Source organism: Mercenaria mercenaria, chromosome 17 (genome assembly GCF_021730395.1).
Source record: "Mercenaria mercenaria strain notata chromosome 17, MADL_Memer_1, whole genome shotgun sequence".
NCBI lineage: Eukaryota > Metazoa > Mollusca > Bivalvia > Venerida > Veneridae > Mercenaria > Mercenaria mercenaria.
This window is the reverse complement of record NC_069377.1, coordinates 25,342,219-25,359,774: the sequence shown is the minus strand read 5'-3', so window position 1 is coordinate 25,359,774 and position 17,556 is coordinate 25,342,219. Positions and strand designations below refer to the sequence as shown.

General features: G+C 33.9%; 1 protein-coding gene across 1 annotated transcript; it reads left to right on the top strand.

Annotated features, from left to right (window-relative positions):
• Positions 1-10,703: 10,703 nt before the first annotated feature.
• LOC128550363 (uncharacterized) lies at positions 10,704-15,596 on the top strand. Its single transcript, XM_053529289.1, has one exon. It carries the CDS (start codon positions 10,742-10,744, stop codon positions 13,286-13,288), a length of 2,547 nt encoding a protein of 848 aa, XP_053385264.1. The 5' UTR covers positions 10,704-10,741; the 3' UTR covers positions 13,289-15,596.
• Positions 15,597-17,556: the final 1,960 nt, after the last annotated feature.

Here is a 17,556-nt window from a genome sequence, read left to right as displayed (position 1 = left end):
CATGGCTGATATCCACATTTCACTTCCGTAAAGTAAAAACGTTTGCCATTTTCATTTGCTTCACCATGATACACAGCTTCTCGATTAACATCGACACATGCATAGTCACTCGCAGAATTGTGGTACACATGGTCCGTCATTAGATATCCGGTGTATTCCATTGCCAAACCAGTTTAGCAGTTTGTCCTACCAGGAATTATAACCGTAGTTGGTCTTGGGCTGTGGCACAGAACACACGGCGCATCCTGATATTGCATATTTTGAGGGAATGGGTTAAATATATTCAGGTATATATCAAATTCTGTGCCAGTCATATATCCACCAATGTTTTGTATACCGTCAAAGTATTTCGCCCATGTAGGGTTTTTCGGTAGACAGATGTACTTTGCAGCACCGCCTTCCTTGTCATAAGGAGATCCAGATGTAAACCCTTTATTCGAAAAAGAAACAAATCAATTTTGATAGTCGTATACAATGAACATTGAAATTGACTCGTATAAAGTACACTTCAGTAAAAACAGGGCGGCTATGGCAAAACGTAGCGAAAACACTGACTGTTTTATCAATGGCAAAAATGGAGTGTAAAATAAAAAAACAACAGCTGCTCAATTTTGTACCTCTATGCAACTTTATCAAATATGAGAAATATACTGAGTACCTGCAGTCACTGAACCTAAAACTATGGGAGTCTCGTTGATTTTTGACAAAGCGATAAAAACCCTCTCCTGCTAAATAAGCGAACTAAAACTCTCTCGTGATTTGGAGCAGGAGGACAAGGCCCCATCTACGGCAAAGTGTGTTTGTGATGGGGGAGAGGGGTGTTCCACCTGTTCAAAATCACGGGAGAGGTTTTGTTCATTTTGAAAGTTAGCGGGAGGGGATTAATCAAACTTGACAATTTACGGGAGTGGTTTTGCCGGCTTCATTAAAATTCTTTGCGAGAGGTTTTGTACTTATACACATAGAATTTCAACATGGATAACAACTAATTTTTAATCTTTAATTTTCATAACATGCATATTTCAGAAATACCCCAATATTTGTAGGCGAACTGTGTACATACTTAATATTATTAAAGGCATGTTGCGAGTTTTGATATATTCAGTAATTTTTACCCGTGTAAACAATATGTGTTCCATTTCCATCACAAGCAGTTTTACCCCATCTGATGTATGTTGATCCTTTGTCTAAAATAATACATAACTTACTTGTAAAGGTGAGTTATTTGAATAATTTTTAAAATTTTGCAAAACGCTTTAGCATTTTACATAAGTTGAAATACTCAAGCATGTAGACTATAAATAAATAAACTAACAAAAAACTTTGCTTTCCGCTTGGTAAAACAATTCGGGTCATTTGGCGACTTTCCCGCTTTTGATCGTAGAGGAAGTGGCCATGTGCACATACGGGCATTATATAAATGGGGTGGACGCCTGAGTAGAACCAACGATCTTCCGTAAGCAGCCTGGATGGTTTCCTGACATGAAAGCATTCTGCACCCCAAACACGCTTTCTAAACCACGGCCATAGACGCCCTGGCCTTTCTGAAAAGTATAAAGGTAGTCGCATTCCTCTCAGCAAAACATAAACACTCGCAAAGTGTTCCGGCGACGCGGCTTCCGATGGATACAAATGATTTCCGATATCCCCAAAGTGTTGCAAATTACAAAATCTCCTTTATCGAACTCACAATTGTACTGACGCCTTGTGTCTGCCAGAATAATATCCACACATTTCACCAACTTAGTGTAAATCAGATCCATGATATGGGTACAGCACTTCATGTTCTCCTGTTCTCCCCTAACAACGCTTGTTGCACCAGTCTTGAAATCAAGTGCCCGCTAGTGTTGTAAATCCTCTTTTCAAGAGTTCCTTAACTAAGTAACTGACCATAATGATTTTATCTAACTCTTTAAACACAGCCTACATGTACAAAACATTACTCGTCTCAGTGTCTACGGAGACGTTAAGTTTTACATCTGGTCTCACTTATGATCGAAAAACAAAGGAAAATACTTGTATGGAGGATACTGGGCCATAGAAAAATAATTCCTGTGTGTGACAAGTGCGCAATATAACTATTTGGTAAACCATTCTTCCAGTGCTCAGAAGAGTATATTAAGGCCAAATTATCAGTGAGAGTCCTGAATGACCCTGATAGCATCTAAATTTTACAAGATAGATACTTTATGTTTACTTGCCCTGTTTGATTGTTGCCAGTTCATTTTTCAAGATCTTTATTTTTTGTGACTGTGTGACGTTTAGCGCCTGTATTTCACGTTTTTGTGTAGCTTTAACTGAATCTATTTCAGTTGTTTATGCGGACTTGAGTGCCTGTATTTCTTGCGTGTGATTCCTCTTGAGCGATTCTATCGTTTGGGTGTAATTCTTCTGGAGCGACTCTATGAACGTACAGATGGATATTATTGTATGTTTTATTGAAATTCCATCTAAAATTATAGTTACATGGATGGTGCAATGTATATTTTAGGCAATTTCTGAAATAACAGAAGAAAACCTTCTTAAAACTTACTGCTAACAGTTTAAATAAATCAGTATGTGACAATTAGGGCTTCAATTTCTTCTTAAATATCTGTTTAAAAAGCAGTGGTAGTGGTAACGTATTTTAAAGTCTGACAAGTAAAGAAGCATATTGTATTATAATTGTACAAAATAAGTAATATTAATTATGTTTCTGGGATATTTTCTAAATAAGTGATGCAATACAACCAGGTTGTTGAAATGGTAACGTAACATGTGTAATGTGTGTTACACTTTTATTCTCCCACCCTTCACCACTACTTCATAAAAAATAACTCTAAAAAATAAGTTTAAACTGTAGGTTAATTAACTCTTATTTAAGGCTCGTCCGAATACGTTATAAAATATATCACGAACAGATAAGTGCATTTATTTTAATACGAGTTCGTCATTTATGTTTCATGTAAATTGTACGGAAAATCAGTGGATTAATAATTAACTCGGAGTAAATTTGTAGTGCTTGTATTTTTTGAAATTTTATCATTGTCATTATTTTATTCTGTTAAATAAAATGTCCTGTTCCACGAAGCATTCTTCACTTAGACAGAAAATCCCTGATGATGCCCGTTTTAACTTTCAGACAATACCCAAGACTTGATTAAAATTGAATGTTAAAATTTTGCATCGAAGTCGGTTTTAGAACAATTTTCAAGATTTGCAATAAAGTTTGTAAAAAGATCTTTTGGAAACACAGAATGCTACCAAGCAGAATAATAGCAGACTTGCTTTGATTGATTTTAAAACTGATTGAAAATTTATACTTAGTACGGACTTTTTTAAACAAACTATAATCTTTTTTACCTGGTCAATTACGCGCGCACCGTTAATGATATGCACGGACTTTTCATGCCTCTATTGTATTGCAAATAATAGAAGTTAGGCAGGTTATAGTTAAACGTATGGTCAAACTAAATCCAACATAAGATATTAATCATGGAATAGGTAGAGCAACACGAGATAACACACAAAGAAAATAAAAGTCCTCAAAATATCACTACAGGATACTGAGATATCACATTATAATAATTAGGGAAAAACATTTTCCAATGTCCTTTTTCATGCACCGTGTGCTAAGTTTTCCCTACTTCCGGAAAGAAGTAAACATCGGAGCTTCATGTCAAATTGTGTGGAACACCACTCTGTTCGACGAATTACTGGTTATCGTTGAGAGAGCCGTGCATGGTAAGTAAAAGAATTTACTGATTAAATTATGTCAAACGTTTGTTATTTGGTAAATGCAACATTATATTATATAGTTGTCAAGGCTGATTGATTTTCATGGGTGTCCGCGAAGTTTGCTACTACAATGTTTTATTCAAAACATGTATTGATACACAGACCGGTATGAAATGTAAGTGTTAGTGTTGAAATTGTCAACGATTGCTTATTCTAAAAAAGGTCTAGTAAAATTTAGTCAGTTACATGGATTATGCATGGAAAATGAATATACGGAAGCGTGTTTGTGTCATAATAAAGGTCTTTTAAAAATAAATTCGTAAAAATGTACTTAGATATATCCATTTTGTATTTATAAGTACATAAATGCCCTGTATTAAAGGCATATTTCTTTCAAAAATACTGACAATTTATTTTAAATATCATTGTTATGTATAGGATCATTTTTGTTATTTTCAGATTAAAATTCATGATTGTGTTATACTGTCTGTTGCATGAGTGCTACTAGAAGAAACAAGTCTTTTTACTGTTGAAAGTGGTGTTAGTGTTGATATACTATTTATCTGGCGCTTACTGGATTTATCATGAGGTAAAGACCTTGTTATTTGCATTTGTAACATTTGCTTTTTACAAAATTATTTAAAATACTTTAATACCAGTGCATATAATTTCCTGATACGTCTTACAACTCAACAGTAACGTTTCCCTTTTCAGTGCTGAGGTGAAGTGTGTCATTTGCGACATGAAAGACTTGCGTAATACAGCAACATTGGGTAAAATTATTTTCATGCATTTTAGTTGTTTATGCTATTTCCTGGCTTATCTAGTGTTGTATATTTCTTTAAACATTGAGAAGAATGGAAGCAGAAGAACGCAATCGCGTATTACTTATTACCAATTTAATTTTAATATTCAATTGTGTAGTGTATCTTTCTGAAAGAAAGGTATTTTTAATTCACCGTCTTTATTTCTATGTATCAAAACATTACACTGAATACTTGTGTGTAATTGTATCTCCTTTGTTATCCAAACATCTCTGATATATGTACAAAAAAGAATGAATTATAAAAGGGACCATAATGAGTCTATTTGTATTAAAACTTAAATAACTATAGATTGCCATTGGTTACTATATATATAAAAATCAATTAACCTTTACATTCATTGTTCTTTTTATAAAATTGCAGGCGAACAATGTATGTTACACCTGGGAACATTGTCCACTGTGAGTGGAGAAAAAAATTACTGTCACCCTAATCTACTTCAAGCTGCAAAGGGTATCTCTAACGTAGCTAAATGGACATGTTCATCTGACTTTTCTTTTCATCTCAAATGTCTGTTCTATAGTCTGTTCTGTGGTACAGATGCCAAACAAAATGACAAAAAAAGGTATATCATGTTTTTATCTAGTCAACAATAAAAGATCTTTGTAAAAGCAGAAATGATGTATGGAAAAGTGAAATTTTCCGAAGACTTGAGACCGTACATGATCTAACAGCAGTTGGTGAAAGATATCAAAATTGTATCACGAATTTCAGAACAGGATGTCAAATTCCGATTCAACATCAAACACCTCAAAAAAATGTAAAACGTAGATAAGGTAGAGCAACAAAATAATCATCTGAAGAGGCATTTTTGAAAACCATGCATTATTCTGAAAATAACGAAAGTGAGCAAATTAAGAGCTGCTGCAAATCTGTGTACAATGTGATAATTTATCATGCAACTACTATGCAGAGTGCCTGATATCACTTGCCTGATATTTTATTTTGTTATCAGGTCATTGACCTGATATCAAAATTAAGCCCCTCCCATATTGACGGACTACTTTTTACATCATTCCAGATTGAATTTTATTACAGAGTCCAGTTTCGATGTCGCACAACATTTTTTCTAAATAGATTCTGTAATCTCAACAAATTTCCTCGAATATGGTTGTCTCTAATTTTATCACACAGACAATAGCACTGAATGACGTCATTGTGAAACGTTCATCATGACATCACAATGTTTACATGGATCGATTCTTGGAAAGGTTTACAATACACTTGACAATGTATGATATACTTATTCTTGATTTATGCCTAATTTAAGGCATGCACATTTTATTAAGTATTAGCAAAAGTATTTGTGTTAATTATTATGCTTGGATCAGTTAATTATAATTCTTGGATCAGTGTAAATTTAGTGATTTTAAAAACTTTAAAGACTGACATGAGTCTGGAACTGGAAGTGAAATTTTCAGCGCTTTGGACATGTAGTTTTCTGAGTCAAATGTTTAATAATGTGGAATTAAATCATGTTCTGGTTTATTCAAGAGGATGATTTTTGATTTTTTATGCAGGTAAGGGTTTATTTCATTGTTATGTTTTACAAGAATATCAGAAAGTCAATAAACTTTGTCGGAGTTGAATTCAATATGGCTGCCGTATTGTTTCGTTCAGATGTTTCAGGGGCGGATGAATTTTCATATCCGTAAAATATAAATTGAATTTTTTGCTTCAGTAGACATTTTTTACTAAATAAGAGAAGAAGACATATCTTGTTCTAAGCAGTTTGTGTGAGTTTCATGATAAATAGAATAACAAGCTACTTCGGTTCGGTTCCCTCACCCCTTCCAGCCCATATCAACCTCGACCTGATAACATTGATATCAAAAGACAGTAGCCTGTTATTCTCTATTAAACAGTCATTTGTAACAAAAATGTGGTCTGCTCCGAACAAAAACTAAGATGTGAAACCTAGATAATCCTATTACTGTCGAATTTGTTTAAAAAGAAACTAGTTTGTGGCAAATATAACATGTATAAGAAAGAGTAGCTTTTGTGAATAAATATGTACATAATTCTGGTTAGCAATTATTTATCATTTTGCACACTGGCGCCAGACCAGAAAGAAAATGCCTCTGTACGTGTTATACCCTACCCTTAGGTATTCTATAAGAACCATGGTCATGAAGGGGAAAATATACTAACCCGTTTCAATCGCGCATTTCATACCTAAAACACGCAGTTCAGTAATTGTGTACTATGCATATCAAACAAGTGGTAATTTATCTTCCATTGTGTACCGGTCACATTTCTTCAATACATCTTATTTTGGAAAAACAACGCGTAGTTTATAGTTATTTCAACGTTACGCAAAAAACTTGCTTCTAGATTACAAAACCATTCTGATTGGCTGTTGTGAAAATGTATGTCAATCGTCATTTTACTACACGTGTTCGCTAAAATGTGAAAATGCAGAATAAACGTGCAAAATGAATAAAATAAACAGAACAAATGTAGAGCAATGTACGGTTTTCAATTAAAGATCAGATACAAGATGAATTTCATTCATCATTTCGAGTTTTAGTGTAAATTGTGACTTTTTTTAAATTCTGTTTTTGTTTGTTTACATTTCGCCAAACATGTGCACACTGCCGTGACCTCTAGACCGGATGTTCATTAGGGAAGGTCACGCAAGTTTTTTCTGTAACGTTGACGAAAGCATAAAATATGTTGATAATCTCAGCAATATGGAATATTGAGATAATGTGACTGGTGCACGATGTAAGATAAATTATCGCTTTTTCAATATACTAGGTACCCATTCACAGAACTGCGCGTTTAAGTTGAGAAATGTACGATTGAAACGGGTTAGTATATTTTCCCCCTCATGACCATGGGTCTTATAGAATACCTAGGGGTAAGGTATAACATGTACAGAGGCATTTTCTTTCTGGTCTGGCGCCAGTGATTTTGCAATACTGAACAGTTTTGTTTGGTCAAATCTGAGGGGGTTGTGGCGGCGGGGGAAGCTTTAAGATTATATATACAAAGGCGGCAATTCCCATTCTCATTGACCGAGAGCCGTCGTTTCAGATAGTTTGATACTACAAATATAAGACATTCAACTGAATAAGACAATCCAGGTTTTATATTCAATCCTGGGTAAAGATAGTCCATATAGATGTCCGGTATGTGACTGTCTAAGACCGCCCGCTTAGCTCAATAGGAAAAGCGCCGTAGATCTACGGATTTCGTGAGTTCGAGCCCTGGGTGAGGCGTATGTTCTCCGTGACGATTTGATAAAAGACATTGTATCTGAAATCATTAGTCCTCCACCTCTTATTCATGGGGGAAAGATGGTAGTTACTTGCGGAGAACAGGTTTGTATTGGTACAAGATCCAGGAACACTGGTTAAGTTAACTGTCCGCCGTTACATAACTAGAATAATGCTGATAAACGGCGTTAAACCCAAAACAAACAAACAAAAACATCTTTTCCTTTAAAATTAAGTAGAATATGCAATCTAAAATTGATTATATTTTTGACTAAATGCACTCATTTTATTAAAATGTTTACCGTTTGTAATAAAGCCGACAAGAAATCTTTTGGAACAAGAAAAAATATAGTAGACTCGGTTTGACTGAGTTTGTTTTCGAGAGGTAATAAAAAGTGCAACACCCCACATGCCCTCGCTTACTGCTTTAAACGAACTATATTATACAGAAAGACTTTGAACAGTCCGACTCAAGCTTACCAAAATGCAGTGTCCATACCTAAATGAACATAGCGTAAGTAACATCACAGAAGTAATGTTTACTTAAATATCGGGCTACGGACACTACGATCCCAAAGAACCAGAAAATGGTACAACACTGCGTTCAAATACGAGGAGTATGTTCACAGCCGCCATTCGACACTTACAGATTGTAACTATGAAAGTTCATAAAATTTATCAGAAAATCTTTTTAGAAGTGTAAAACACAGCCTGGCAAGATAATAGTAAATCAGGTTTGTTCCAGTCTTAATAAATGCTTTTCAAATATTGTGTTATTTGAAAATTAATAATATTTTTAGCAGTTTGAAAATTGTGTTCGGATATAAAGAAAACTTTTAGATTAAAAAGTTTTAGAGAGCTATTCTAATTTCTCCAAAGTTTTGTGCACATTCCATTTATGGCAGCTGTTCTACTGAGATTCAATGATACCAGCGTCGCTTCCGGTGTCCATACTTTTAACTTTAATAATCATTATATGTATTGGGCTTAACTTCAGAAAAAGACTACCAAAATTCAATTTCATGTAAATAAGAGCCTCCCTTCTACTTAAATAGCGTTAAAGTTTGCGTGTAACTAACTATCAAGCTGTTTCCCGGTTACACATTGATATTCCATTGAAATTTCAAATTACTAGCCATCAAACGAAAATAACTAAGTAAGATAATTCTTTGTTGAAATTAATTCAAATGATGGCTCTTTATCCATAAAAATGTTTAAAGTTTTGTCTAGGTTTGTGAAGTCTTTGTTTTCATTGAATACAGCCATATCATTTTTTTTGTTATTGTCAACGTTTGAAATCTTACAGAATTGGTGGCCATTTTTCTAACGGGAATTCTACGTGCCATTTCCTTTAAAAACCGAAAAGTTGTAATTTTGAAACTTTTATTTCTTTTTAGTAAGGAAAATAATTTCTGGTTATGAAGACTGTTACAACTTTAATATTTAATATCCTGTTTCTTTTGATTTTATTAAGGAATTTTTTTCTGTCTTCAAATCGTGTCATTTTCCCATAAAACAACAAGAAGGAAATAAAAGAATATCATATTCAATCAAACCTTGCACTTTTAACGTATTACTCATATACACTGTTATAACATTTCGCAAAGTCCCTAATTTTACCAAGGCCAAATGAATAAAATTTGCTTCCATTGAAAAATTATTTATTTGTGAAAATCTATTTCTACTCTGATAAAATATATACATAATGCATTCATTTAACATTTTAATTACGAAATGCATTTAACTAGTACGTAAAATCGTCTAAAGTTACATGACGTTTGGAATGATCGTTATTCCTATTCTAAATAAACATAAAACGGTCTGAGAAACCACAGTTTAATGTTACCAACCTGTTCGGCAAATCTGAAAAAAACAAACTTTTGTGAATCATATCGTAACCAGTAGTAGCAGTTGATGTTGTGTGAAAAAAGGTAAGGCGAATATTTGTTAATATAATTTTTATATTATACCGATACTATATCAATATTTACCTTATATACTGTACTTATGAAAAGGTAATCAGTTTTTGAATCATTTCATTTGTCATCAAAATATTCTAAAGGTTAAGACTGGCTGCCAAATTATGCTCGCGTGTAAGTTACTTTTAATTCCATGAAGTTTATTTTCATTTTTAATAATTAAATATATTTTAATTAGTGACTAATTTAATATTTGTTTGAGGAACATGTTTTAAGTCAGTTCATCAGTTTATGTTACAAATAAAATATGTGACACATTTTTATCAAAATAACACAAAACTTTATCTTTGTACGTACATGGATAGTGTGAGGTTTTAATATTCATAAGGCGAGTCGAATAAAATATGTCAGGCGATGCTTCTCTCTTAGGGCTGTATATTTTCCTTTTATTCTTAAAATAACTGTTAATTAACTATTTAACTAAAAAGAACAGCGTATTGAGGTTTGCCTGTGAAATCGTTGAAACCGCGAATTCAAAGTTAGTGTTAATTGGCGGTAATTTAGCTTCTGATACGATTAGTTTTGCATAAGGGAGAAGAACTTTGAAAAAAAACTATACTGGATTTCTGAGTTAAATCTTTTCATTTTATGGTTGTTTCATCCGTTCAAAGAAGTAACTCTTGGTAACGGTATTATTTTGGTGTAAGCAATTCTGATATGTCAGTTATGTTTTTGCTTTGATATTCATTAGGTCAATGTTCAAGTGCATATCTTACGTGTTTAGCAAACAGCTATTGGGTGTTGTTAAGTTTCCGTGTCACTATTTTGTCTTCCTTATTTACAGACTGAAGTCATAAGGAAAACAATACATTTTTCACAACTCTATGGATCTTAAATAAAACGACCATAGATTTAAATAATTTACTCTGTATCATTACAAAATCGACTCATGTGACCGTGTATGTTCTACAAGAGAATCTTGTTAATAAGGTTATAAAATATATCATGTTTTTTCTAACACAGATAAACATAGCGAGAAAATCATATTCAAGAGAGTATAATGGCTACTATTTGTCAGAGAGAAAAACACCTTGATTTCACAACTTTTGCTGAAAAAATTGACTCAAAAATAGATCCAGACTTTGTTTCGTTGTTAAAAAATATTGAAATATGGAATATCATACATAGCTGCGAATTATTTGCAAATGAAGAACTTATTCCTGTTGGAAGTTGCGTAGACGGTTCAAAGGTTACCGTACCGGGCGACTGTGGTGATATGGACGTGCTGATAGTTTCTAACAATATTATTTTGAAAGAGTATTTATTTGATTACGACCAAGCGTTTCCGGCATTTCTGCATATAAGAGTTAACAATGAACACCAGAAATACTTCCAAATCGTGAAAGATCCGATCGAGGGTGTGTACCTTCCGGCAGCAGCTCTTAAAGAGCGTCTTGAAGAATTGCCCTTTATATCAAAATTGTTGATGAAGTATGAAACACTGAATTTTATGTCCGAAGATAGCAAATTCTTAAACGTGAACCGATCGACAGCAGTTGGAAAAGAACAGATGCAATTATATCCGGTAGAGCAAAATGCTTTTAAATCCAATAATAAACCCAATACGTTAAAATTGAATTTGACAGGAATGGAAAATTTTGCCAAATATGCGCTTGGTGGAATTATGAATCTAACAAAACAAACTGAAAAAAGAACTCATGCCAAAGATGGATCAACTATATGTGAGACTAACAATAGAACAATGTTAACTGATCACGACAACACCTCACTATTAGAGATGTTAAATAGATTTAATGACATGAGCAAAGGCAAAGCAACAGACAGCGGTAAAACAAAAAATATTCAACATACAAGTGGGGAGCGTCCAACAGAAGCTGCTGATGATGGGAAAGGTATTTCGATGCAACGTGAAACATACCTTGAAAAAGAAGACAACAACATGCCACAAGATTCGTTTTCAACTGATACATTGCGTGTCAATGCATATGAGAGAAAATTATCACGAGACTGTCCAGCAACAAAAACAAAATGGAATGATTTTGGTACAGATTCTAAATTAGACAATAAGCGTAAAAACAAAAATGTCATGAAATCAAATCCCACGGAAGCAAAAGAAAGTTGTTCAGCACGTGAACGTATAAAAAAATCATCAAAACATGAAACAAAAAAACGCGATGCCTCATTCTCAAAGTTAAAGTCAATAGACTTTGTTCCAGCATTTAAATTTGAAGGATGGCCACGGGTAGCAGATGAATGGGTAACTCGTTCGAGAAAATGGCCTTCGAAAGTAACTCTGAAAAGGGTTCTGGAATCAGGATGTCAGGTCGTAGCAAAACAACCTTTAGCCTTGTATAGCAAACCAATAGCGGAAGAGAGAGACCCGTATTTCAGACTGTCATTTGCACTTTCTGAAATAATACTAGCACAAAGTTTGAAAGAGCAACAGCTGTTGTGCTGGCGAGTATTAAAAGCTTACCAGAAACGTTTTCTTGAGACGTCACCAAAATGTCTGACATCATATCATTGGAAAAACGTTATGTTCTGGGTAAATGAAACCTTAGACGAATCATTCTGGACAGACGAAAATGTACCGGTCGCTGTCAATTCATGCTTAGACTTCATGACAGATTGTCTTCAAAAACGAAACCTTCCATTTTATTTTGTCAGAAGAATGAATCTCCTGAATGGCTGTGATGAAGCATTATTTGATACCTTGAGAGAACAAGTTGAACTGATCCGTAGAGAGCCATTGGAATTTCTGAAAAAATTCCTTGTAGAACCTAGTTGCTCTGAAACACATTTTATTGATAAATGTGTGATTAAAAATATACTAAGTGAAGAGGAACAAGCAAAGAATATTAAGAGAAAATCAAAGGAAATGGTAAATTGTGCAATGGATTTGCCTTATTTCGTCAAAAATCAATACCCGATTCATAAAGTCATTACACACTTGCTGAAAAGATGTCGGTCTGAAGTAGATGAGAGGTTATCATATAATTATGAAGACACTGAGAATTCGCAAGAGAAATTATTTCTAGATACAATAGATACAATTGAACACACAATGGAATCAATGAAAAACAATGGTAGAGAAGCAGTATTTATAGGAGTTAGTGATTTGTTTGAAACAGTAGCTAAATTGATAAATGATGAAGTGTTTAACAACAAAAATGGTACAGATTCCGAAATAGCTAGAAACCAAAGATTCTCAAATGTATTTAGCAGTTTATCGTCATTTGTTAAAAGGCCACAGGAAGACGATCGATCTTCAGGAGACATAAGCAATTTCTTATCCACTTGTCATGAATTTGCAGTGTCAATGCAAGAACAATCCAACTCAGTGCATACAGAAAGCAATGAATCTGAAGGAAAAGAAAGCAAAGAGGCAAATGCAATATTTTCAGTTTTCAATAGTACATTCGCTGAACTCGTCGAAGTATGGCAGAAACATGAAGATAAAAAAGAAATCAATCCAGCTGATGAGATAAGGAAGGTACTTCATGAAGCTTCACAGAAAATAGAAACGGTGTTTAGAAGGGAAGACAAGGCAAAAAGAAAACCCGATATGGATATAGATCTTGATTAAACACCAGGGTAAAAGTATAAAAGGCAGACAAGCTCAGAAAATGTCTACTTTTCAGTTGAACACAGTGCTGTGAACAACAGAAAACTGATACATTTTTTCTAAATATCTCTACTTTCATTGAACTTTTTTTTTTTTTTTTGAAATTTGGAACAAATGTTCTGTAGTATGACAGAATTCAGTGTGTAAAATTTTGTAAATTTTTATCAAGTAATTACTGCCTTTCTGAAAAAAATGTTTTTTGTTGTCTGCTAGAAATTCAAATTTACCTCTACTTGCTAAAGCCAGCCCACATAAAGTTTATGACCTCCCTTTCAGCCAATAACAGAATAGGGAAGTTTACATGAGTAACATCTTTATCTGACAGATGGCGGAAGATGAAAAAATAACTCCATTCAGCATTTAGATAAAGAAAAGAAACAAAATCTTCTGCTTTTTCTATAAACAATCTAGATTTACTCCATAAATGATAATTTACTTTCTGATTTAACCTTCAAAATGTTGCGGGCAGTACTTCCACTGTTAGATATCACATTGTTCACATATTCTACATTTGTTCCACTCAATTATCAAGAGTAATCCCCAGCATCCCTGTATTGCACACATTACAGTAATTAGCTACACCACTTGAAAGCTGTAGATAAAAGTGATTTATATCTAGTTCCCAAAACATTAGTTGACCCATTAGGTTGGAAGGTTATTTGACTCCCTTCAATATTGACCTACTTCAAACAAATGAATAGTAACTGTATAATTTGAAACTGTTACAGTTAAAATATATAGGTCTTACAACCAGATCAGTAGTTTTGGTATATTGAAATATTAGTACTTCATAAAATCAGCAGGTCTGGTTACTTTGATGTACCTACATTATAAAATGGAGTATTCTGGTCACTGTGATAAACTGAACTAAAACATTGCCAGGATATTTAGTCACCAGGTGTATGTTTTTAGTGCAGGTTGTTAGTATTTACATGCATATAAAATATGGATATCAGAGCCAGTAGATTCAAAATTCAATTTCCGGGAAACGTAAAAACAAATATTCAAACATTCATTATGTAATACACATACTGACATATATTGTTACAACTCTGAGAGATTAAAACATTCTATGGAATATGTTTCAAAGAATTGTGTAAGTAAGCAAAAATATTTCTACATTTTAATATTTATTACATGAAATGCTAATTCCTGTGTACCATTGCTCTGATACTGATACAAAAGCAAAGTTAAGATTAAACTTCTTAACTTCATCCAGTCATGTAAATTATTGGTATTTCAACAATGGAAAATATTTGTAGATACCCTGGTAGAGACAAAGTCTTTTTAATTTGTGGATGAGTATTTAGTACAATTTATTTAAATCTGAAAACAAGTTGTTCCTGTATATATAAAATCACACGTGGTTCTGTTTACTAGAGATAAAATTTCAGTGTTATCACCCATCATCTGTCAGATAAGCCCAGTCTACTCTCTAAATATGCTTAATGGCTTTACCACCGCAATACCAGCCAGGTAGGACCCGGCGTTTAAACCATTGATCCTTTCTGTGAAATCATAATTTTCGAGGTGGGGAAGTGGGATGGGTTGGTGGTAAATATCAGAGATGGAGGAGTGGGATTGGTTGGTGGTAATTTTCTCGAATTAAGTGATAGCTTCAATCCACGAAATCAGATTGGAAAAAGATGTCCCATTTATTCTATCTTCAGTAGTTGAAATCCACAAATGCGTCTCTCGGATAAAATTGATAGTCGTTTAAGCCTAACCACGAAGTTTTATACCTGAAAAATTAATTGATTTCACAGTTTTGAAACCTACATATTAGGAGTCACACATACATAGACTATTGACTTACAAAATGATCCATACGATCACGTATTATAGATAAACAATCATAAAATAATAGCAGATACAGCTCTATTGGAGCGTATTCCTTATACTATTTTTATGGTCAAAACAGAGCGAATGCAATTTTCTAGCTGCTACAAATTATAGGTTAGAAAAGGACACCAGCTTTGAAATGCAAATTTGAAACTAAAGTAAACTTTAAGCCAGAGATAATGTGTGTTTTTGCTGCTCCAAATATGAATGATATATAAAAGGATAGCAGCCTTGAAATGCAAGTGTGTTGCTGGCAATTTGAAACTTAAGCTTACTTCGGGCCAGAGATAATGTGTTTTAACTGCTCCAATTTGAATTATACATGTATATAAAAGGATATCAGTTTTAACATTTATGTTTGTTGTGTGCAATTTGAGACAATTTTAACAGGACTGTTTTATAGGTAAATAAAATGAGTTTCCTTTGGCATCTTATTTTCTATTTTTATACCAAAATATCAAGACTACAAACACAATGAAATTTAAACAAAACACAGCTTTAATTGATACCACTACGGCCATTCCAAGAGAAAACGTAGTAGTCAATGACCTATCCGTCGTTACGCGACCAGTCCTTGGTTCCTTTTGTACTTTATGCTACCAGTACGACATTGGCCTTGAACCGACATTGCCTTGCAGTTTCGTTTCTCTTACGATTTAAGGACACACTTAGGGGTCGAGGATTAATGTACTCAACAACCTGTCTAAAGTCAGAGCACCAAGAGCCTAACTTTTAAGGGCACAATTTTAAAGCAATCTGCGAGATAAAGACTGATTCGAAATATCAAGCTTGTCGTCGAACTTGCCTAAGATACGATGCTAAAATACTGTGATCGAAAATAAGGACAGAAGTCTAAAAGTAATAGCCAAATTCAAAGAACGCAGTCCCCATTCATCACTACACATAGAAATATGGATATATGCAACTGTTTATACGCACACAGTAACTGAGCATATGAACACAGTAACACAAACGAATGTAGTAATTACAAAGAAGTAACAAACAGACACAAAACATACATGTAGAAGGAACACAGTGCGGTAACGCCTTGGAACGGTTAACAGTAACAAAATGGTAATTAATTTAAGGTTCTTAGCTCCAGAAATGATCTAGCTGGTTATCAAACTTGGCCGAAATATAATGTTGGCGCTGTCCGCTTGTCCAGCGCCCGCGATCCCATTATACGTCCCTAATAGATATATGTCTGTTTGTTCACCTGTCTGTCTGTATGTTTGTCTGCCACAAAAGATGTATACAATTGAAAAAGAACAAGATTTTTTTCATGAAACCCGGTTTAGATTGTGAGCAATTTGGAGAATACGCAGCTTTTTATTGCCTTCAGATTAAGATAGCTGCCGATCCATCAAACCAATGTTACACGCCTGGATAAAAGATTTACGGAGAATTAGTGCGATATAAATTTTTGTATAGGACAAAACATGTGACAGTACTAACTCGAAGTAACGAAATATTTATCGGATAATCATCAAGGAAGTTTAGAGTTGTCGCTAAAACTTCTCAAATGTTTGCGCGAAGTAATCGAGCTATTTCGTGTCAGTTATCCTTTGTATTTAGAAATCTCCGTAGCAGTGTGGCAAACGTAACTTCTCAACATAGATATGGTTTCGAACGTAGATTTTGTTCATCCCATGTTTGTGTGAAGAAGCTCGTAAGGTCGGAGGTGCCTCCCCAGTGGTAATTAATCAGCCCAGAACAATCGTAGTGAATGTAATAGGGTTGTATGCTTGCGCGCCTCGTAAGATCTGGCAAAATCAAATTGAGCCGAATAACAAATCCCAGATTTAGCTACTGTTATAATGTCCCTTTTATTATATATGTCCACTTTTTTGTTATTTGTTTTATTATCGGACGAAATCTTCAATGTTTATCGACGTTAAAATAGAACTGAGTGAAGTTTTTATATTTTCTATTTATGAACTGTCATGTCATGCATATTAAATGGAAGTAGTCCAGCAACAGACAGTACAAAAGGTACAATACGATTTTTTTTTCTGCCTGTTCATATTTTCTTGTGAACTACAAGCTGTATTTTTTGACAGAATTTATATTAGTATGTAATAAGACTGACTCTTATACATCGCAATATGACGGGAATTGTGTAAGTGTGACTATTAATCCAGCCAAAAATAAATTTAATACAAAAAATTATGAAAGGTAAACAGGTTTCGTTCTTTTTCTGGTATACCGCGGACAAAGCCTCTTTACCACATAAACATTTACCATTCAGTCGGATATCCCAACCCGCATCTACAGTCAGTGAAAAAGTTCTAATATTCTTTCCGTATGCCGTGGTTAATATTAAAAGTATTGCCACATTTAAAAGCACACCCTCTTTTATATTCAGTTTGTCAGGCTATCACATTGCA